Source organism: Nymphaea colorata, chromosome 3, assembly GCF_008831285.2.
Source record: "Nymphaea colorata isolate Beijing-Zhang1983 chromosome 3, ASM883128v2, whole genome shotgun sequence".
NCBI classification, from domain to species: domain Eukaryota; kingdom Viridiplantae; phylum Streptophyta; class Magnoliopsida; order Nymphaeales; family Nymphaeaceae; genus Nymphaea; species Nymphaea colorata.
This window is the reverse complement of record NC_045140.1, coordinates 9,638,119-9,661,909: the sequence shown is the minus strand read 5'-3', so window position 1 is coordinate 9,661,909 and position 23,791 is coordinate 9,638,119. Positions and strand designations below refer to the sequence as shown.

Below are 23,791 nucleotides of genomic sequence, written 5' to 3'. Positions count from 1 at the left end.
CATTGCAAGGACATGTATGACATTACTCTCCCTCTCTCTCTTGGTCGAATGGTCATATGGTGAATGTTTGAACTGAAGATTGGGCTTCCGGCACAAGGGTAGCATCCATCGGCAAGCCCATTATGTAGGAAAGGCGGTGGGTATCCTCCCCCTCTTTCCATGTCAGGGGGTAACCTTTTGATGGGCTGACTATGACATTGGATATTAAAATCTTCTACCATTGAAATCGATTACTACAATTGAAACTAACTACTACAAGGAGCCACTTGAATCCCCTACCCTCTGATGTCCCACATCCATCATCTTCATCTCCAGTCCCTCTGCCTGGCCTCGGGCTTGCGTTGTTTTCCTATTCATCTATTGCTTTTTTTTCTTATTTTTATTATTGGTGGTTCTGATTATGTTTCTCCATTGCTTCCCTCTTCATGCAGGCTTTTGTGTATTGAGAGTCATGCAAATCAAATTAGTACAAGTGATTGTCATCATTTTCCCCCTTCATACAACCTTCATTGCTCAAGCAATATAGACTCTATGTGCAAATATTTTTAAAGGTACATGTGTTGCCCTATCTTTCTGCCAGCTTACCTAATGTAAGAATGTTTGTTTGTCTAAATGACTCATCTATGAAGATGAGTAGTCTGCATGAACAAGGGCTATTCATATACGACCTTAATTCTGCTCCATTGCCCTTGATTGCTGCATTTTTATTCCTAATTGTTTGTATCACCCTTTGATATTCATTTCATTTTTCTTTGCAACTTTACTTGAACTGCAATCCCATGCATGCATTTACTATAATTTGGATTTAAGTTAATGTCCACTTGTGCTGGACCTTTTTTTGATAAGCAAGTTGTGGGGATGTAAACTGAAGCCAGTTCCTCATGTTTAGAAAGTTACCCAAGTCTATAGTGTAGCCAAATTTTACTTCAACTATATCCTAGTTTGATCTATAGTTTAAAAGACTATATCAGGACAAATGTTATTCATAGTTTCAATTGATTGTCATCTTTTGTTTTTCTATATATATTGATGCTGCTAAATCAAGAACACAAGTCTTGGCATGGTGCAGTTTCCTATAATATTGTTGTTAGTAACTCTTGTATAAGAGCCCTACCTAGAAAGTAGCCATTATAAAAAGTTTAATTAGGATTAATACATAATATATGACATAAAAGTAGATATAAATAAAAGGTGATGTAGCTATTTTAAATTTCCCATTAAATGAAAAAGTAAACTGCCCATTAAATAAATCATGCTTAAGAAGTAGCTATTTTAACTTTCTTTTGTTTATTTTTTCTTTCTATCATTGTTAATTTTTGCTTGTGTCATTTTTGTTTGATTACCAAGTACTAGTTAATCGTTTAAAATAATGTAATGCTACCAATGGTAGGTGTCATTGTATAATATTATTTTAATTCTTCAATAGAAAACATGAGACATCTCAACAAAAGAGCTCTAACAACATGGATGACATTTGAAGATGAATTGAGAGCTCATGCACAGGCTGCAACCCTAATTTTAGGTTATATTGTTTATTATTTCATTTGTCGAAGGCATCAACAGAGAACACATGTGCACCAATCGATTCAAATATCATATGAAGAGAGACAAAAGATTATAGATCCAATCATATATAACCTAAAAAAAGATATACAATAATATGATAACATGACACGTTGGGAACAACAACTTTCGAAGAATTATGTAACATTCTTCAAAGTGATGGTGGACAACACAATACCTCATACTACAAAGTTGAAGAGCAAGTTGTATTCTTTTTTATGATGTTATCACATGCTTAAAAATATTGTTCAATTTAATTTTGGTCTCGCCGGTCTACAGAGACAATATCTCGGCATTTCCAAAAGAGTTTTGAGATCTATAATTTCACTAGAAGAAAAGTTCATAGAACAATACGATGGATCAAGTGTGCTAAATGAAATTTTATGCAATAATCCATACTTTCAGGTAAAAAAATTTAAGTTTTTATATTTGTTAATCTTGTAAACATGTCATTTATATTCATATGTGATTTAGAATTGTATTGGTGCAATTGATGGAACACATATTCATGTTAAAGTATCTTTCAATGATGCACCAAGATATCATGGTAGGAAAGACCGACCAACTCAAAATGTATTAGTTGCATGTTCTTTCAATATAAAGTTTACCAATATATTAGCTGGATGGAAAGGAATGGCTTCTGATTCATGAATAATAAAATTGCATTGATAAGCATGATAAATTAAGAATTCCTGAAGGTAAATTATCATTTCAAAGTTATATATAATAGTATTGTTGTGAATATTGACTCAACAATGTCACTTCTTTTGAATTTTTTAGGTAATTGTCTTGTTGATGTTGGCTTTCTCTTAAAGAGTGGACTTATTATTCCTTTCAGAGGTATAAAATATCATTTAAAAGAATATTCCAAAAGAGGCCCACATAATGTAAAGGCGTTGTTTAATTATCGACATGCTGTATACACAATGTCATAGAAAGATCTTTTGGCATTTTAAAAAAGACATTTTTTATTACAACTAGTTCAACCGAGCCGTTATACTCCGACGAATAGACATATCATTTATCATGTTGTATTTTATATAATTATCTCATGGGTGTATAGAATTATTGATGAAGTTGATGCGAAACTTTTAAATCAGCCTAATGACGATTACTCTTCTCAAGTAAATAAAGATAAAGACCACGAAACTGGAAAAATTACACAATAGATCATATTCTCATCTATGTGGGAAGACTATCAACTGCAAGCTCCAACAAACTGACTCGCTATATGAATATGACATGTTCATATATTCATTTTTTTTAATGCTTGTCTGGTATATGTTTTTTGGTTATATGCGAATCTAAAAACATGAATTTTGCTTATTGATATGTGCCCTATTTGTTCAATCATTTTTTTTGCTTAGTTTGAAATATTTTGTTTTGTATCGATTTAGATAATATTGATCAATGAGGGCAAAGAATGTCAACATACAATAGAGTTCATTTATGGATGAAACACTTATCGATGCTCTATTGCTCCAACATGTGATCGGTAATAGAGTAAATGACATTTTTACAACTACTGCATATAATAATATTGTGGCGAAGGTAAATGACAAACTTGGCAAGTCGCTAACAAAGGATCACATCAAGAATCTTATGAAGACATTGAAATGTAACTTCAGCAAGTGCCATAATATTTTCAAAAATGGCTTAAGTGGATTCTTCATTGATCCAATGTAAAATATGTGAATTGCTGAGCTTGAAGTGTGGAAAGCATTAATAGAGGTAATGGATTTTGTGTCAACTATTTAATGGAATCATGTTTGTGTAAATTCTTTGTACTATGTATTATTGAGTTTTTTTTTCATTTTATTATAGGCAAATCCACAGGTGGAGAAATAAAGATCTACACATTTACCAGGTAATTATGACAAACTAGTAACTTTATTTGGGCAAGATAAAGAATGGGAAAAGGATCTATGACTGCAAAAGAAAGGTTGCATCGAAAGTCTTCAACAAATTCAAGTAATGGAACTTATGGAGATGCTATCCGACATACTGATGAGATGATTTCTCATAATTAAGTAATGCTAGAACCTTTTGATGATTGTGAAGTGCATGAATTTGATCTTACTCCAAGTTCATCATCAAAACATACAAAGGAGAGAGCTAGAAATGGAAGAGAACTTTAAAAAAGTGGAGTTATCAAAGATGTGATTGAATCAGTTGCTGCTGCAATTAGAGAAAGTAGTACAACATCTAAAGAAAATATTATCAATCAAGTTCAAATTGAGTATGCAGTTTCATAACAGAATTTAAATTTGAGTCTGACATTTAGTTAGAATAAGAAAAAACTGAAAGCCCTCATGATGCTTGAACATGAGATATAATGCTGATCAGAATGAGATTCAGTTTTATACATCAGCTGTTGCACGCTTATGCCATGGACAAACTATAAAGCCTGTCGGTCTGAAACAATTTTCACCAAAGAAGAATTCAAAAAAAAAAAATCTTTTTCAAGAAGTTGATCAGCATTTGAAGGTCTTTGCCATTAGGAGAAAAATAAGGCAGTGATGGTTTGTTGATGAGATCCTTTAAACAAAAGAAATCTTAAACGCAAGAGAATTCATAAATATTTTTAAATGAATGAAGACGTGATTAAAATTTTCTGCTTTATGCGGTATACATATTGACCACAAAAACTAGGAAAATGTTATCTAAGGCAATCAACATCTGCATGACATCGATAGACCTACTCAACCCTCAACATTTAGTAAGCTTTCCTCTCATATGGAGCTTTTTGTGGGCTAGTCGAGATAAAAAGAAGAAAGGGAGAGAAAAAGCAAATGAGAGAGAGAGAACTACTACAATTACAGTGGAAGGAGTGTTAAGGGTATTCTTGTCAAGTTAAATGATTTCCTTTCCTTTCCTTTACACAACTAAAAAAACATGATTTCTTTTATTTTTTTCAAACTAGCATCACCCTCATTCACCCGAAGAGAAGAACCAACAACTACTGTAAGTCTTAATAAGGGGATAAGAGCTCCCAAGATTCTTGTTTCTAAAGCCAAACCTTTTAGACGAAAAGAAGTTCGATGTGCTTGGTTGAATTTCTGCCACTTTTGTTTGCACATGCAGATTTACAAAAACGGATCTCTCTGTCTTTATAACGATTATCACTTTCTGTCTTAGAGATTTTCTACTTGGACATCAGACAAAAATTATGACTGACAGCAGACTGGATCAGGAGGATATTAGCCTCATTTTCATGCATCCTTAAAGAAGATTGTGCTCAATCATCTTTTGGTTGTTGCAGAGTGGTTCTGATATTGTCGAAACGGCATTGGCCTATCCTACAAAATTTATCTTAAAAAATACAAGCATAAATGGTAATGTTGTTATAGAGAAGGTTTATGAAAAAATTTGCGCCTCTCCCTTGTTTCCTTCATGCAGTCGGTTGTTATGTTGACAATCGTCCCACATTCCTAAACTGTTGTCGCTGCAGTTCTAGCAGTTGATGACATTAGGTATTGGCTACAATGCTACAAAAGACCAATTTGAGGATTTGATGTTGGACGTTTTCTGGGATTATTTATCCATCAATGATACAGTTGTCCATCATGTAGTAGCTACACCAGAATATCATTATTTGGAAAAGATGTTGCTAGAAAACTTGCAACTATACGTTGAATGGTAAAGGTTGCTATTCTGTTCATATTGTTTTGCCATGGCCATCAGCTTGAGAGAATAAGAGGAGAGTGTAGCTGCAGTATCTTGACTACGGGTGTTGATTCATTGAGAGAGAGAGAGAGAGAGAGAGAGAGAGAGAGAGAGAGAGAGAGAAAGAGAGAGAGAGAGAGAGAAGAGAGAGCATGTTTTGGTAACTTATAACGATGGTTGTTGATTTTTCATGTATTGTAGGTTGTGTGGTTCTGTTTGAACTTTGGAGTATGCCGCTTCTGTTGCAAAGGTCATTCTATTCTTACCTCTGATGTATGTTGCTGCTGAAAGCAAAGATATATAGCTGATTCCTATGAGAAGATTGATGCCAAAAAGGCCATCAAAACTGGTGCTGCCATTTCCCATGAAATAGCCAATGAAAGTTTCAGGTAGAGGACAATGCAAATTATTTTAACCCTAGAATCATGTTCTTAAATTTTTATGGATTACTCTGAAATCTTAGATTTTCTTTGGTGGAGTGGTCCTTTTCGTAATTTCCACGTGCGTGGATGCACAGTGTATCCATATACATATACACACACGCATGCGTTTATGAACCATTTCTGTCATGCTTGAGAAAAATCAATTTCTTGTCCTTTCGGTGTTCCAAAAACAGGCAGATGCCTGAATAAGTATCTTGAATTGGAACTTTATGAAGTTTATTATTCCCTTGGCAAGAATTTTAATTAGCATTGGAACATACCAGATACAATATTGTGGTGGTACGGAATGAATTCAGTATTTTGAAGAGGAAGCATAAAGGGTAAGTTCTATAGTTTGACGAGCAAATTTTGAGGGCAATAATTGAAGACGCTCTTTGAGTGCACTTCGGCTATTCCAAAGACTTGAAAATCTCACGTTGGTATTCCTCCTGAGACCACTCAGATGGTTAGGCCTGCGCATATATAGGAGAACATACGCCACATATGGAACACAGTTGTTGCACGTACGAGTTTGAATCTGTATGACATATATTCCATTACTTTCATGGAAAAATTAATGAATAAGTGTAAGGTGTTTGGAGTTGGCATTTCAGACGTTACAACAAAAAAGTACATCTTAAAAAGGGAAGTTTAGGACACATTATATTTATGCATACTACAAGCATTTTAAAATTTTAAGGAAAATTTCACGAAAACACGCTAAACATCAGCACACAACACAAACAAGCTAGAATTTCCATGCTAAGGCCTGTTTTAGTGGCTTAGTAGCTTAACATAATTACAATCAGTGCCGTGTAACAGTAGGTAGCAAAGAACAGTTTAATTCCATATGAAGGTACCACTTTTCTCAGAAAAGTAGTAAATGTTAATGTTAAAGACACCATTCAGTAAAAAAAAAAAAAAAAAAAAAATCAAAGCTAGAGTTCTAATTGTTTTTCCCATCGGGAGGAAGGCTTCCCTTCTAATGATCAGATTGAAATGCCGAACCCTTGCTTACTAAAGGTTACCCATACCACTATCAAAGAATGAATTAGCACTTTGATTTCGAACCAATGCTTCACAAAAGAAAAAAATAACTGCAGACGTCAAACATGATGATCAATGGCAATTTCGGAGTCTGTGTATGTCAGATCGCCATTGTCTACAATAGTCTCACAGCTGGTTTTGCAAGAAGGCATCCTCTAAACCTAAACCTCCATCACTGTCACAGAAGACGGACAGCCAGAAGGCCAAAATCCTACGCAACATTGGGCCTCAAAATTGTAGTTCCATCCATATGTTCTCCTAATTCTCGAGTAAAACAGAGAAACAACCAGAGGAGGGATTAGAGAAACTAATTCGACGCTAATATCTCTGGAACGACGCAGAAAGAAGGCTTCGATCGGCAGGGATAAGTTAGGACTAACAGTAGGGTTCTTTGTTGGGCAGCAGGTTGGACGGAAGCTAGGTTGTTTTGGATGCTGTTAGGGGAGAATGCGGGAGCTTGGGCTTCTTGTGGTCGCTTGGAGTCTTGCACTGGAAAGGAATCTCAATTCATTTGTACTGCAATAAAATAAGGTTCTGAATCCGTTGGTGGTAACAGAGGGACGGAGCCATGCACAAACAAGGTATATGACCAAAATATTATTTTTAATTTTTTTTTATAAAATAAGTAAAATTTTTTAAAATTTATATATAAATTAAAAAAAAAATTTGAGATGAGGCCTACCCCTTCATGCAACCAACACCACTAATAATAGTAATGTAATTATAGGAGTTCCAAAAAACTTTAGCATGCGAATTTTTTCATAAAAAGAAGGTGTCATTGTGCTGTTTTTTTATCATTGAGCACCTGAGGCACTTATCCGCTAAAAGATGCTTTGATTTAGGAACAGGATATGAAGAGCATTTTGGCCATTTTATTTTATTTAAAGTGATAACTTTATTTAAGGGTGGTAACCAAAAGAGGCTGTTCGAAACGTAGTTTAAAACGTTAACCAGTTACTTGGAATAGTAATTTCCTTGCGGGTACTTGTGAAATTCTTAAGGCGGACGTGTTGTTTCAGCTGTTCGTCTCGTTCCATTTTTTTCTGACAAATCTCAATATTAAGCTGCTCAACATGACACCTCACGAGCTCCTTAGGGCATGACACCTTTAGGGCCAAACACGGATCGAAGATCACCGCACGAACTCAGCTCTCTTCCTGTGTGAAGGGTAAAGATGTTGGGTGGGTCTGCTTTGCAATCTGCAGCCGACATCATGGTCGCCGGCATTTCCTTGTTCGTTTGTTTGTGGGTATTCGTGCTGGTCGCTGCCGTCCTCTGCTCCGCAGCCTTTCTGCAGAACGCCAAGAGCGTTTCCTGAAGGTAGGTCCTCCTATGCTTCCTCTTTCGTGCCCTTCGCTAATCGAGTGCCTCCATTCATCACTTGGTTTCTGTTTGTTTGGTGGCTGCGTTCACTCCGAGATGGAAGGGTGAACAGCCTGATGGTATCAGGAATATATGAAAGACGAATTGGAAATTGGCCGTGTCCGATTTCCTTAACAGCTTCTGGCATGAGGCATAGAACTGTCTCTGCATAAGAAATTCTTGTGAAGCGTAAAAGGGTCATCATTTACTCTGTAAGAATAGCGATTCGTCCATGAACAAGCGATAGCCATTCACTCAAAAGGGTAATTACATTATTCGTGCCACAGTGATATCCTTGCATAGGCGTGGTAATTTACTCTTTTAACAGACCAAAGTTTGCTCTGAAACTTACCAATCTCTCTGTGCAAACCAACATGGGAAAGCCACATATTCAGCTTTAAAAATTAGTCGATATGAAGACCAGATCATTGTGCGGCTCTATAAATCATTGATCTAACTTTAGTTACTTGGACAAACATCTGTTCCGCGACTGTTTGCATTATTTCTTTTGGCAAGATAGAAATGCATCATTCATCTGGATGAACATGTCCGTTTTATCCTTCTCTAGCAGAAGGATGTCATTTGCAAATCCTGGTTATTTGATTGCGGGGAAACAGGGAAGGGGTACAAAAAATGTCTTCCTGCTCAAGTGCCGCGTTCTAGATCAGTAAAGCTCGGTGTCCGAAGAACAGGTATTCCCCTTTTGTCAAAGAAGGGTGTTGACTCTGCTTCAGGCAAACACAGATTGAGATTGAGATTCGCATGTGGTATGCACCTTCCTGAAATGCCAAGCACCTTTCCTAACGTATTCACAAACTCGTAACAACCTTGCGAGCGAGATACAAACGATCAGCAAAAGGATCAATGACATCTCAAGAAGAAGAAATGTACCATTTCCATAGGACCGTTGAAGCCACAAGTTCTAGTACACTATTGCAGCAAGGCAGCATGATGGTCAACAGGCACGAGAAGTGCCTTTTACAGAAGAAGTTGATACCATGGGTTTTGATGAAGAAATAAAAATTGTAATGAAACAACCGACAAAAGACAAGAAGCGGAGAGGTCAGTCCTAGTGGTAGGCATTGGTGGTTCATGTGAAAAAACACTTCGATTGTTTTGCGCGGGTTTTTTTTTCCTTATCTTTCGTCCAATTGATATTCTAAGACGTATGTCAAAAAGGTTTCTTTAAAGAGAGAAAGGAGATTGGGGGTAGACCATGTGAGAGAGTTTGACAAACGAGCTTGGAGAAAAACTTTTCAACTACCTACGAAAGAAATGGTTCATAATCGTGCTGGATGACGTTTGGAGAAGAAATGCATGGGACACATTGCTGCCTAGGAATCTTAAAGGAATCATAATCGTGATAACAACTCGAATTCAAGGCATATCTTTCCCACTGGAAGCAGATGGGCTCACATGCTTTCTGCGCCAAGTGAATCCTTTACCTGCAAAAGCTGCAATTGAACACTATTATGTAGAAATGCATTCAGATGGATACGTGATCACAAAGCTTGTCCTCACGAGCTGACAGAACTGTGCAAAAATCTAGTTGACAAAACAGGTGTCACCACTTGCAATTGTATCTCTAGGAAAACTAATGTCTACCAAGCAAAGGACGAAGCTGGTGTGGAAAAAGACTTTAGATAATCTGAGCTGCAAGGAATTGTCTCCTTATCTTAAACCATACTTCCTCTATTGTAGTGTCTTTACTGAAGTTTATCAAATTGAAAAGGAAAGGCTGATCAGTCTATGGATCGCAGAGGGGCTTACAAAAGTAAGGGTCTCCCTATTCAAGAACTAATTAGCGGGGACATGTTACCAGTTGTGAAGACCAACCATGATGGCGGAGTAAGTAGATGTTCACTTCATGATCCGGTAAGGGAACTTGCAATCAATCAGCCAGAGGGTTAAGATTTTTGCACGATTTTAGAAAGAGAAACCACAAATACCAGGGGAAGATCTCAACATTTGTCTATTCTAAGCAAGCAGAAGCTCCACCAAGTACAGTAGATTTGCAACGCTTGCATTCACTCTTTGTTTCTTATGACACTATCGCATAACCTTGTCTGGTGAGGATGCTGTCAAGTTTAAAATTAGTGAGAGTTCTAGTTATACAAGGGGCTAAAACTCAAGAGCTTACACGCAATATTGGTGATCTGCTGTATTTGAAGTACTTGAATTTAAGAGGAACCATGGTCCGGAAACTCCCGAAGACATTTTCGAAGCTAATCTACCTGCAGTCTCTTGGCATACGGCTTGCATTCACTCTTTGTTTTTTTTGGCACTATCATACAACCTTGTCTGGTGAGGATGCTGACCAGTTTAAAACTAGTGAGAGTTCTAGATATGCAAGGAGCTAAAATTCAGGAGCTTCCAAGCAGGGTTGGGAAGCTGCTGCATTTAAGGTACCTGAATTGAAGAGGAACCATGGTCCGGAGACTGTCAAAGACCTTTTACAAGCTCGTCGCCTGTAGACTTTTGACATACGGCGGACTCCAGTTGAAGTATTAACCAACGGGATTCAAAAGATGATGAATTTGCGCCGTTTGTATGACTGAATAACTTACAAGGAGCACATGTCAAAACAACTATCTAGTGGGTTGGGGAACTTAAGCTACCTCCAAACGCTGTTTGCCTTGACAGGTAACAAGAGAGAAACGCTCACAGATTTGGAGAACTTGACCGGCCTCAAATGGCTAGCGATATATCAAATTTGCAAGGACGACGTCTGTGAACTTCGTGCGTCTATCCAAGAGAAGAACGACCTCTACAGTCTATTGATTCATTGTCTGAGACGCTTGAGTTCATCCGCTATTCTTACTCCTCTACCTCAATTGAGACTCCTGTGCTTGTACAGTCAATTGGAAAGGATGCAACCTCTCCGTGGATCCCTCAACAACCTCTCATTGTTAACTTTATTCAAGTCTAGTTGCGAGATGATCCATTCCCATTTCTTTCGTTGTTGCCTAATATGCAATTTCTTAACCTTTCTGCCTCTTACGAAGGACGTCAATTAGGATGTGAAGCCAAGGGGGTTTCCTAAGCTGGTCTTCTTGTTCCTCTTGAGTTTAGGATCTCTTGAAACGGTGATATTTGAGGAAGGCTCGATGCAAAACATCAAGACGCTTGGGATCCATGGATGCTTGAAGCTGGAACCAGTGCCTCAAGGCATTCATCAGTTGATGAACCTCTTCACTGAGATGACTCCTGAGTTCATTAGGAGGCTGAAGAAGGATGGAGTGAGGATTGCCCACTTGTTCAACGTGTTCCCAAACTTTCAATGTGTTCCCAAACTCTTGCTTCTGCGGTACGATGATAGAGAAGGATACCAAAGTCTAGTTTTTGTCCATTGCACGACAAAGACAAGATGCAGTAAGTCCCTTCCCTTCTTCTTCCCTTTACATTAAATTTCAATCTGTAGTCACAACAGCAGGTTGCGAATCCTCTTTGTTTTTTCTAAATTATTTTCAGATGCGCTGCTCTACTAAGTACGCATTTTTCTTTCTGTGAATCAGCCTTGCATGCTTGGTCAATTGTGTAAGATGTCAACAGCTATTAAAGATCATGAACAATTAGCTAACTAAATGAAAGCACAAGTTTTTTTTTCCCAAAGAGAAATTTTCATTTTCCACTTGTCATTCTTTCAATATTTCAGAAGGAAGACTACTTTCTTGTTTAAAAAGCCGCACTTTTTTTTTATATAAAAATCGGCAAATAAGATCATGGAGGAAATTTCTTTTTCTTTTAACTTAAAAGGAAAATAAGCGTCAGAATGTCAGTGAAGATAGAGCGAACATTCGTGATGCAAGGCAAACGCCACTGAAAACCTAAACTTTTTGCTCACACGGGATTTTGTCATCAGATAACAAAGCTTTACGCCTTTGCACCAATAGAGAAAAGCCTTACTGACATCCATTTTGCGTACGGATGACTTTCTCCATCGTTGTATCATCGATCAGTAACAAAGAAAATTGAAATCACTAACATGGTGACTTTGCCATCGCAATATTGTTGATTGTTTCAACAAAAGTAAAGCAAAATTACGGAAAACTTTACATGTCAAAACTGCATATCAAACTTCGAAATTGATACAATTTAATTTATCAAACATAAACGTACTTAACTTTTAAAGAACTAAGCTAATAGAATTAATACAAAAAATAATGTGCAAACATAAAAGTGATCACCAACTTATTTGTTACGTTGTTTCTTCAATTTTTCAAATTTATCGAGCTGCACATAAATAATTATATGTGCATCATTATGGATAGGATAACCTTGGTTAGATGACCGAGTGATTTTGAGATAGCTAGTCATCATTTAATTTTCCTCTTTTTTTTTTGTCTCTCTCTCTATATATAACAAGCATTTCTTTGTCAAATTGGCAGCTGATTTGAGCCATCCGATCTTTAGATTGGATGGTTCAGATGTGTATTTTTTTTTTTATTATTTTTCATAATCTCTCTCCCTGATCCTCTTTCTCGCTCGACTCTTCCCTCTCCTTTTGGTGAGTTCCCCTTCCCTCACCCTCCCTCCCATCCGCTAGCACCAGCGGTTGCCGGGGCGCCTTTCCCCGATGCTGGCAGCCACCTCCCTCTCTTCTCTAAATCCCTCTTTCTTTCGTGTGACTTTAGATGGGTGGATTATTCCATGCATCTTCTCCCTCCCTCTCATCACTATCCCAAACAAAAGGATGCTGCCGACGGCATCCCCCGATCGATGCCAGCGGCCCGCCGGTGGTGGGGATGCTCCAAGAGGGAAGGACGGAGGCTAGGTAAGGGAGAGAGAAAAATCTAAAAAATAATAAAAGTAACCAAAAAAATACAGCATCTAGAGATGGAATAGATCAATCAGCTGTCAATTTGACTTGACAAAAAAAATGTTGGAGTTTTGTTTTTAAATAAACAAATATTATATATGTATATATATAAGAGGAAGGGAGAAAGAGATGGTAGAGAGAAAAGGAGAGGTTTCTCTTCTCAAAAAACAAGATGACACCTTTACTGGCACAAAGAAAGAGTCAGTAATGTCGAAAATATGGATGGGAAGGGAAGAGAGAGTGGGAAATTGAAAAGTTCAACCTTTACCAATGAGAAAGTTCCAATCACTAATGACTATTTTTAAAATTCAAAGAAAAATAAAAAGTAAAATGTTCCACCTTCACTAACATTTTTTAGGGAAAACGTCAACCAAAAGAAGTGGCATTTTTATTTCCAGGTTAATGAAATTAATTGCAAGCTCTTATTTGTTATTTTCATAAAAATTTGGTTTTTATTGATAAAAAGGGTGGTTTTTTTTTCCCAAAAGTATGAGCAAAAGTTAAATCCAAATATATATATGAATCGTTTGAATTAGATAAATAGAACCCAACCCACCAAATCCTTATTGAAAGACTAGCAGACCTTAGCACGAATTTTATTTCTTACACATTTCAATTTCTTATCCTGAAAATTAGTAATTCAAAAAGAAGAATCAGCTATGGATTAGATTTAAAATGTAGTTATTCTCATCATGCCATATTTAGATACATAAATTTAATTCGAAATTTCTATCAACTTGTACCCTATCCATTTTGCCCACGCGAGCTACTTTATAATTATTTTCTCCAGTGCAATGTTGTAAATTTAGGACTCCACTTTGATTGGAAACCTTGAAAACTTATGTAAATTGTGCATTGACCTGTATTTCCTTCGAAACATAAAATTTAAATTTTGAAAAGTAATTTTTATTAAAACAAGCTAACACAAGTTATCTAGGCTAATGTGAGTCGATCCAGCCTCATCCTGACTGTTTTTTTGAAGGAAGCTGTTTCCACCCTGGGTATTTTTTATTATAAGAAGAAGATCGTGTTTTTTGAACAAAAAAAAGGGGCATGTGTTTCAAGGTTTTTTTTTTTTTTTTGATTCATAAAATATGCTATGCTTATGTTGATTTTTGGATTTATGGTCATCATCTATAAATAATGAAACCCTGTTTCCTGAAAAAAAAAACAGTATTCTTGAAACATAAGTTCTAAAAATATTTGTTTTAAGAAAAAAAAATTATCCGATTATAAGATAAAAAAAACATATATTACCAGTAGTCACCGAGAGTAATCCTTGCCTTGTTTCTGAATTCATTGATTCTGTCAGTAATTAAGGAAAATCCAGAAAAACACTTTTAATCCTACATTAAAAAGTTTTAAATTTGTAATAAAAACAGAATTTAAAAATTATCAAGTTTTTTTTACAATGTTATGTACTAATCAAAATATAGATACACATAACAAAAAGGTCAGTGAAAGACATTCAAGCTTAAATGTGCTTCAGTCGCCCATTCAAATGTTAAATGCATTTGTAGTAGTTTTTTCACTCGTGTACGAAACCGCTTTTTTTTTTTTTTTTTTTTAAGGAAATCAGAATTTTTTAATAACACCATTTTCGGTCAACCTAACCTAAATCTTTTAAAAATGACATGTCCAATTCCATGCATCAATTCTTTGTGCTGCCAAAAAGGAAACCACCGGCAAACGTGTTCAGCCTATCGGCTCTTTTTCAAGCGGCGAATTCGAATTGTAAACCTCTTGCTCAACCAGATTAAGTCACAATTTATCTGCTTCCTAACACGCACGCCATCATCAGCAGGACGTCCAAAACGATATGACTCTGATGCATCTTGGCGGGTGTTTCACCTTGACAAGGGCAAACCCACTTCAGAGTTGGAGTTTTTCCATTGTAGACAGGTCCATCAAGCAAAGAATGATTTTTTTTTTTTTAAAAAAAAAGAAAAAAGCAAAAGCCAATCATATAATACAAGCATATAGGAAGTTGTCCATCGATTTCTTTTTAATAATATTTTGGTGTATGGTTGCCTTGAAGGTTCTGATGCATTTCGCAAAGGAGAGAATGAAAAAATAAAAAGAGCAAAGGAGGAAAACTCAGGAATCCAAGGTGATTGTTTTTTTTTTTTTGTTATTATCATTATATATATATATATATATATATTCCTTTTATTTTTCTTTCATTATTATTTTCTCAACACCCGCCACCACCAGCTCCCATTGCATTTGTAATTATCATTATTGGTATTGTTTATTATGATTATTATTATTATATGTATAGTTTGTTCTATTTCCTAAGGTGTCACTGTTCGCTTGAACCCATGGCTGTCCAAAGAGACTAACGTGTCTCTCTTCATATTTATTTTATTATTTTTAAGCTCTTCAGTCTTTTTCCACCATTACACAATGATAACCTCAAGATTCAAACACAAATTACTTATAAGAGAAATAAAATTACAGAAATACAATAAAACTACTCATACACTTAGACAGCCATGACATTTAAGGGTTCACTCACCCAATGTTCTAGATAGGCATATGTAATCAAATGAGATCGAACACATACATATGTTGAACATGTATGATATATCAGCTACATAGCATGCGTATTGTAAACGGCATATGTCACATACCCATAGTCATTTTCATTTTAAATCACACTAAGATGACGGTGAACCTACTATTTGTAATTGTTAACGTAACATAATAGCCTACACACATGCAGGCTGCCACGTTTTCATGGGATCATACATATGGAATGATAAAATTAAGGGAAATAACATATAGGAATCATTATAAGTCATGCACTGATCTACCATCCATGCATACCAAATAAACATAAGGAAACGCCGCACATTCTCATGATGTCATGTGCTCAAGGAAACAGAGATATAAATTACACCATACCAATCTCATGGATAATCATTTAACTAAATCATGCATACCTGCTGTGAAACTCATAAAAGGAGGAGGGCATGTACCGGGCAATGTTGTAAAAGGCGTAAGCTTCATGGACAAATTTGTAAATTATATAATATTTATAAAAATAACAACAGAACTACACAGCAACCCACAGAGAAGGTGGCCGGTCAAGGGCAGAGAGCCAGAAGGTGGCTGTGGCCAGTGCCATGGAAGAGAGACATAGAGAAATATGGCTACTTGGTGTCAGTCTTGAAGAATATGGTTACTTGGTGTCAGTCATGAAGCAAAAGATACTCAAACAAAGAGACATACAATTCTGACCTTCTTCCAGCCTCTAGCAATTTCTGATGGTTGAAATTTTCAACTTAACAGGTAATTCACTAATTTGGAATTAAGAAAAGGGGAATTAAAGATACAAACAAGGTTTAGTTAGGGCTAAGTGTGAAGCCTTCTTTACCAGTTTTCTTGAATTTTTAATTTTTTTAATTAAAAAAACTAAATAGACTATGTTCCTGAAACGTATGGAGCAAGCCACAAATGGAGGCATACCCCTCACCAAATGAGGCACATGCTTCAGGGATGTGTGCGCCTCACTGCCCTGCTTCAAGGCATTTTTTTTTAAAAAACGTTTTGAGTCACTTTTTTTTTTTTGTATGAAGCGTACCCTTCTTACAACATTAGTATTCGGTACTCGATCTCCTAGGGTTCGGGCTCAAGCCCAAAACCTGTTTTGAGCCTGAGCCTGAGCTCGATTGGGCTGGCCCAGGTCAGAGGGGATAATATTTTTCATTATTAATAATATATATTTTATCATTAAAATATATATTTTTTATTTTATAATTTTAAAAATATTTCCAGGTTTTGAACATCGAATATTAACCCGAACTCAAAATTCGAACATCAAGCCGGCCTAAACCCGGTTCTTACCGAGCTGGGTCCGATGCCCTACTTATGATGTTATCCTATCCATACACGTGAAATAAACAAAAGGTAACACCGTACGTATTGATGCTGCTAAGTCCCTCCATGTAAGAGTGGAAGAAAAGAAATAAAAAAAAAAAATGAAACGTGTCCACCTTAATAAGCGAAAACGATAACAACTCTTGAGGAATCAATCAAATTGATAATTTGTTAAAAACGAATGTTTCTTTTCCAGACGCTTACTTTTTTTTTTTCATTTTCATTAGCTAAATGCATTTTAATCATTAACTACCAAAAAGTTTATGTACCAATATGACACATATAATCAAGTTTGGAGGAATCAATACAATCTTAAAAGAAGAGTTGCAACCTTTGAAAAAAATAATATATTTTATTTTATTACCAAACTTAATATCATCATTTCATCATTATTATTATTATTATTATTATTATTATACTTATATTGTAAAATGGCATAAAAAGTATGCAGACTGTCCATATGAACAGAGAAGTGTAATTATGCAACAATTCAATAGATGAATTGCCGGTCTGGATAAGAATGAAGAAGACGGCAAAAAGGTCGGCTGAATGTCATTCTGGGCCTCGTGGCTTCAACTTTTGACTTGGCATAAAACAATCAGCCGATACATATTGTGGGCGATCCTTCGAATATAAAAAAGCAAGTTAAATTTGACTTAACATCATTAGTTAAAAAGTATAATTGCGGCAAAAAGGACGGCTGAACGTCATTCGGGGCCTCGTGGCTTCAACTTGGCATAAAACAATCAGCCAATACATATTGTGGGCGATCCTTTGAATATGAAAAAGCAAGTTAATTTGACTTCACATCTAAGAAGACAAGAAAGAAAATATTTTGGTGTATTGTTGTCAAGCGATCTTAACTTCACGGGAAGTTATCCAAGCGATCAAACTTGCCTTCTATTGCAGTAGGAAGGTCCCCAACTCCCAATGACTTTCACAAAGGAGAGAAGGGAGACTTAGGAATGCTGATCCTCCTAATCAGAAGCTTAGAAGTAGCGCACAAGAAGGGGAAGAGCAGGTGTGGTTGAGAAGATACTTGATTGCAGAACATATATTAATCATTGGTTGCCATTGAGCGAGAAAGCACCAAGCTTATAGGAAGCACAACTGGCTGTCAACGGGATACCTGTTAGGGAAGGAGCAGAGCAAATTACTGAAGGTAAGCCGTTCCTGGAAACCTTCAATATCGTTTATGAGAAGAGTGTTGTTTTGATAGTTAAGGAAGGAAGAAATTGTGTTTTCTCCATTTTCTTCTCCTGCTTTTTAGAAGTGCCTTCTGTTGACAGAGAAGAAAAGAAACATGGATAACTGAAAATCACGAAAAAGGAGGAATGGCTGAGAGCATTGTGAGCTTCCTTCTTGAGAAGTTGAATGGCTTGGTGTTGTCTCAAGTGCTTTTGCTTGCTGGTGTTAGCCAAGAAATAGAAGACATCAGGGAAGAACTAGCAAGCATGCAAGCCTTCTTAAAAGACGCAGATCGAAGGAAAGATAAGGAGGAAGGAGTAAAAGAGTGGGTGAAACAAGTGAGGCACACAACGTGCGATCTGGAGGATATCATCGACAGGTTCATGCTTCGATTTGGGAGGCAATCAGAACGTGGATTCAGAGCCTTCCTTTGGAACGTCTCCAATTCTATCAAACACTTACAAAGTCGTCACAATCTTGCAAACGAGATACAAACAATCAGGAAAAGGATCAGCGACATCTCAAGAAGAAGAGACATGTACCTATTCGATAGGACGGCTGAAGCCACAATTTCAAGCATTGTTGCTGCAAGGCATCATGATGATCCACAAACAAGAGAAGTGCCTTTTACAGATGATGTAGATGTCATGGGATTTGATAATGAAATAGAAAGTTTAGTCAAAGAACTAACAAAAGAAAATGAATCGGAAGCTGAATTTCCGAAGCTGAAGTCAATGTTAGTGGTAGGGATGGGTGGTTCTGGAAAGACCACGCTAGCCAGAAAGGTTTACAATGATGCAGAAGTGAAAAAACACTTTGATTCTTTTGCATGGGTGTCTGTTTCCCAATCTTTTCATTCTGATGATCTTTTGAGACGCTTGCTAAAATGTTTCTTTAAAGAGAGAAAGGAGATGGGGGAAGATCGGGTTGGGGAGATGGATGCAGAAGAGCTTGGAGAAAAACTTTTCAACTACCTACAAGGGAGACGGTACATCATTGTGTTAGATGATGTTTGGAGCAGGACTGTATGGGATGCCATCAAATTTGCGCTGCCCAAGAATTCTAAAGGAAGCACGATCATGATAACAACTCGCATTCGAGACATAACATTTGCACTGGAAGCAGACGGGCTCACATGCTTTCTGCATCAGTTGAATCCTTTACCTGCAGAAACTGCCATGGAATTATTTTGCCGAAAGGCATTCAAATGGACGCGTGATGACAAAGCTTGTCCCCATGAGCTGAGAAAATTATGCAAGAATCTAGTTGAAAAAAGTGAAGGGTTACCACTTGCAATAGTATCTCTGGGAAGCCTAATGTCTACCAAGCAGAGGACGGAGCCGGTGTGGAGAAAGGCTTGTGATGATCTCCGATATCAATTGAGCAGTAATCCTTCCCTTGGTAGGGTGAAAAACATCTTGACTTTGAGTTACATAGAATTGCCTCCTCATCTCAAACCGTGCTTCCTCTATTGTAGCGTTTTCCCTGAAGATTATCAAATTCAAAAGGAAAGGCTGATTAATCTTTGGATCGCAGAGGGGCTTGTGAAGGGAAGGGCCTCCTTAAGTGCTGAGGAGGTTGGAGCGGATTGGCTTCAAGAACTCATCAACAGGAACCTGCTGCAAGTTGTGGCAACCAACCATGATGGTAAAGTAGGTAAATGTTCTCTTCACGATCTGGTAAGGGAACTTGCAATCAGCCAGGCAGAAAGTGAAGACTTGTGTGCAATTCTAGAAAGAGCAGCCTCAACTCCCAACAGAAGATGTCGACATTTATCTATCCAAAGCATCGGAGAGGATATCTTACCAAGTAAGGTGGATTCAAGATGCTTGCATTCTTTGTTTGTTTTTGATGATACTATCAAGCAGCCTTGTCTGTTGAGGATGCTATCGGGTTTACAACTGGTTAGAGCTTTAGATCTGCAAGGGACTAAAATTCAAGAGCTGCCAAGCAAGGTTGGGGAGCTGTTTCATTTGAGGTACCTGAATTTAAGTGGAACCATGGTCCAAAGATTACCAAAGTCGTTTTCCAACCTTGTAAATCTGCAGGTTCTTGACATACGAGGGACACCTATTGAAGCCTTAACTAAAGAGATCGTGAAAATGACAAATCTGCGCCATTTGTATATGACTGAAAGATACAACGAGCACATGTCGAAGCAAGTATCTCACGGCTTGGGGAACTTGAGCTGCCTGCAAACGCTGGTTGGCTTGGCAGGTAACAAGAGAAAGACGATAAGAGATTTGACGAGCCTAACAAACCTCAGAAAATTAGAGATATACCAAGTCGGTAAGGAGGACATGGATGAATTGTGTGCATCTATCAGAAAGATGAACCACCTTTTCAGTCTATTAATTCATTCGCCCAAGTCCCTTGAGTTAGATCCACTATTATTGACTCCTCCGCCTCAGCTGAGACTCTTACGCTTGTGTGGTCAACTGGAAAGGATGCCAAGCGTAACTGCATCCCTTGTCAATATCTCGTTATTGACATTGGTTAAGTGCAGACTGAGAGATGATCCATTCCCGTGCCTTTGGTCGCTGCCAAATCTGCAATGGCTTAACCTCTCGGGCGCCTATGAAGGACGGGAATTACGATGCAGAGCCCAGGCGTTTCCTAAGTTGGTCTTTCTGTTCCTTTCGAGATTGGGATCTCTTGAAACAGTGATATTGGAGGAAGGCTCGATGCCAAACCTTAAGACGCTTGGGATCCATGGCTGCTTGAAGCTGGAACGAGTGCCTCAAGGCATTCATCAACTGAGGAACCTGCAAGAGTTGGACATCACTGAGATGCCTCCAAAGTTCCTCGAGAGGCTGAAGAAGGATGGAGGTGAAGATCGCCCACTTGTTGAACATGTTCCCAAACTCTTGCTTCTGCGCTACAACGATAAAGAAGGGTACCAACGATTGGGGTTCTTCTAGTTTTTGTTCATTCCACGACAAGTACAAGATTCGGTGAGTCCATCCCCTTGTTTCTTCCCTTGATTTACTAGTTTCCATCTATTAGTATAAGACAAGTAGGTTATGAAAACTAGTTTCCATAGCAGAGAAAAATTAGTTGCATTTTGCTTATCAGATTATAATTTTTTCATGTATAATTTTGGTTTTTCAAGTTAGTGAAAATGAATTTGTAGCTCTTATTTGATCATTTTTCATAAAAATTTGGCTCTTACTGGAAAAATTACAAAAGGTGAGTTTTTTTTTTTTCTTTGCAAAAGAAGGGTAAACGTAAGTCCAAAACTATACATAATTTCATAAAATTTGAGAAATCGAATCCAATCCTAAATCCTCATGGGAATAGTGGTGGCACGAATTTAGTTCCTACTTATACCTTTCACTTTCTGATCCCGAAAACTAGTAATTCAAAAATAATACCCAGCATGTATATAGCTTATACAGAGATTTTCACATGCAGTAGTTATTCGCCTATTTTTTTTTTCATAGGCCTTATAAAGTACGCCTCTGTATATATTGACAACAGTCCATCTGTATACAAGCAATGGCTTGTGCAGGGTCTTCTGTCATCTCCTATCTTTGGCACGGGATAGGTGAGGTGAACTACAATTAAATGTGAGTGGAGCGCTTAATGAACTGTAATCTTTCACTAGGTAATCCTCTTACTGCAGTTCTGACTTAGGGACCAATTGTTATTGGCCCAAGAGTTAGTAATTACTGTGTCTCTTCCTTTGCCTCTCAAGTTACGCCCTCTCTCAAAAAAAAAAAAGAAAAAAAAAAGGAAAATCTTTTGCATTTGTTCAAAGAGCTAAGCATATGTTGGGTATGTTAACACACTTGCCCATTCCATCCTCCTCATAACTTGGTTGAGTTAATGCACGCAGGGGTTCTGATTTGATGGAGCACTTTAACCGTTGGCAGATGTGGAAAAGCAGCTTTTGTCAAATAAAAGTTTCACATTCTGCCCTTACGATTTCCTTCATTAATTTTTCGTTTATTTGGAGGTCAGAGTATTCCTGGTTGGTGCAGAGTCTTTATCTTTGACCAATGGGAAAGTGTCCTTTACTTCCTAAATACATGTACTTCGTTCTTCCTTGCTTTATTTTCCAATTCTGTTGTGTTGGTTTCACTCCGTTTTCTTGATTCAGTGTTTCTAGTCAAATTAGGCTCCCATTCTCCTGTGGGGATCAATAGGGACAATAATATAATGACAAGTTGTTGGGTTTAACCCATAGCAATTGAATGATGTGCCCGAAGTATTCTTTTCACTCGGTGTTCACAGTCCTGAAGTTAAAGAAGCGACATAAGGAGTTTGGAGTTGACAAGTCGCGATTGTTAGAAAGCTTTTTTAAAGAAATGGCAGCTATTGGCACAAGTACCTACAATCCAATGAACAATGAAATGCCCGCAACCAAGATTATCTGCTGCATACAGATTGCAAGGCAGACACGCCCAGCAACGTCTTTTCCCTTCCACACGCACCTAGAAAAAGAGAGAGAGCTACCATTTTAAAGTAAACATGATCTTTAATCCAGCTCAGACAAATGGTCGTCAGTTGTAGATGGCTTGCAGTTTAAATCTTAATAGCGAAAGATTTTCCCCAGAGTTAGATTTTTCACTTCTGCCGCCTTGTTGCAGAAGGTCAAGGGCGTTTCCTGAGGAAGGGTACTCCCTTTTGCTCTTGGTTTCCAGGGGTTCGGTTGTCCATGCATCTGCACTTGGAGTCAAAGGAGACAGACATCCATTGTAGGAGGAATCTACAATGGGCAAATTTGAAATTGGCGTGTTTTCCATTCCTTCAGTCCTCTTCCACTCTGCGTACGGCGATCTTCTGTAGAAAAAAATTCGTAGAATTAGCATTCTGTGTACGCTGCCTCCAATGCCTCTAATGTTTTCTGCAGCTTCCTGGGCTTTTACATCACTCATTGTGCTCTTGATACAATTTAAATCTAACAAGCACATGACTGCGTTCTGCTTACTTTCAGGGATGCAACTTATTATGTATGAAATATTGCAATGTGCAACTCGATCTAAAGTAAAGATGTATTAACATTTGAAATATGTTCTTCGGCTTGGATGACAAACTGTGAATTCTGAGACTCTGTTCTGCAGCTGTGCTTTCTTTAGGATCTATAGTGGGATTTGGATGTCTGAAAATGAAACCGAGTCCAACTATCAGAATTCCAAAATCCTTACATACTAAAATTTTGGACTCTGGTCGGCTGTCAAGATCCTTTTGTTGCTTTTGTTTTGCCTTCGGATTAACTAGTTCTTTGAGGCAAAGAGGATTCACAAGTTATAAACATGCCCAAAAGGTTAGCTGATCCTGCAGTATGAGTATATTCTGAATCAAAACCCTCACTTATCTTCTATTGGACAAAATTAAGAGCTTTCACATTGAATGTTATGTTGCATCTAGATTTCATTCTCCTTTTCAGACCAGCATAAAAGAAATGTACGTTGGTGTACTTCATCCAATATTAAGCAAGGCAAACCTCTCAGGTTTGGCCATGAACAGGTTGGTTCAATCATTCTGGATCAAAGCTATGAAATCCGATCAGATACGACTCAATATTATTGAGTTTCATAATAAGACCTTCAGTTATGCAAATTTTACTGCGAAAGAATACAAAACACATCTTGCTGGGTGGTAAGGTGGAGCAGGTTAATTATATGTTAGGGCCATAACAAGGGACTAAGTGTTGTGAGGCAAAAATGACATGAATGCCCCTACTAGCTAAATGGAAGAGCTCCCGTAAGGGCAAAAGTGGTATGAGAAAAAAAAAAGCCCTTAGAAAATGATAGAAATATTCCTCAGATTAAACCATAAACATGGTTTTGCGGCATAATATGTAAATTATTCCCATGGTAAGGTGGGGTTGTGTTGT

The 23,791-nt window shown here is 37.4% G+C and overlaps 2 protein-coding genes across 13 annotated transcripts; both read left to right on the top strand.

Moving 5' to 3' along the window:
• The first annotated feature begins 7,696 nt into the window (after nt 1-7,696).
• Nucleotides 7,697-11,571, top strand: LOC116251245 (uncharacterized). 3 transcript variants are annotated; one of them, XM_031625401.2, is made up of 2 exons: nt 7,697-8,018; nt 8,632-11,571. In XM_031625401.2, the coding sequence occupies exon 1, from the start codon at nt 7,873-7,875 to the stop codon at nt 8,014-8,016; it is 144 nt and encodes a 47-aa protein (XP_031481261.1). In that variant the 5' UTR covers nt 7,697-7,872; the 3' UTR covers nt 8,017-8,018; nt 8,632-11,571. The 3 variants fall into 3 exon arrangements, with proteins under 3 accessions (XP_031481261.1, XP_031481260.1, XP_031481262.1); XM_031625400.2 differs by having other exon boundaries at nt 7,698-8,018; nt 8,629-11,571; XM_031625402.2 differs by having other exon boundaries at nt 7,704-8,018; nt 11,133-11,571.
• Nucleotides 11,572-17,310: 5,739 nt separating this feature from the next.
• LOC116249812 (disease resistance protein RPM1-like) lies at nt 17,311-22,827 on the top strand. 10 transcript variants are annotated; one of them, XR_007572772.1, is made up of 3 exons: nt 17,312-20,903; nt 21,461-21,556; nt 21,788-22,171. XR_007572772.1 is itself a non-coding variant. In XM_031623093.2 (2 exons), exons 1-2 carry the CDS (start codon nt 18,096-18,098, stop codon nt 20,868-20,870), a joined length of 2,640 nt encoding a protein of 879 aa, XP_031478953.1. In that variant the 5' UTR covers nt 17,311-18,095; the 3' UTR covers nt 20,871-22,171. The 10 variants fall into 10 exon arrangements, 7 of the variants coding, with proteins under 7 accessions (XP_031478953.1, XP_031478950.1, XP_031478949.1 ...); XR_004171256.2 differs by having other exon boundaries at nt 21,446-21,556; XM_031623093.2 differs by having other exon boundaries at nt 17,311-19,350; nt 19,486-22,171.
• Nucleotides 22,828-23,791: the final 964 nt, after the last annotated feature.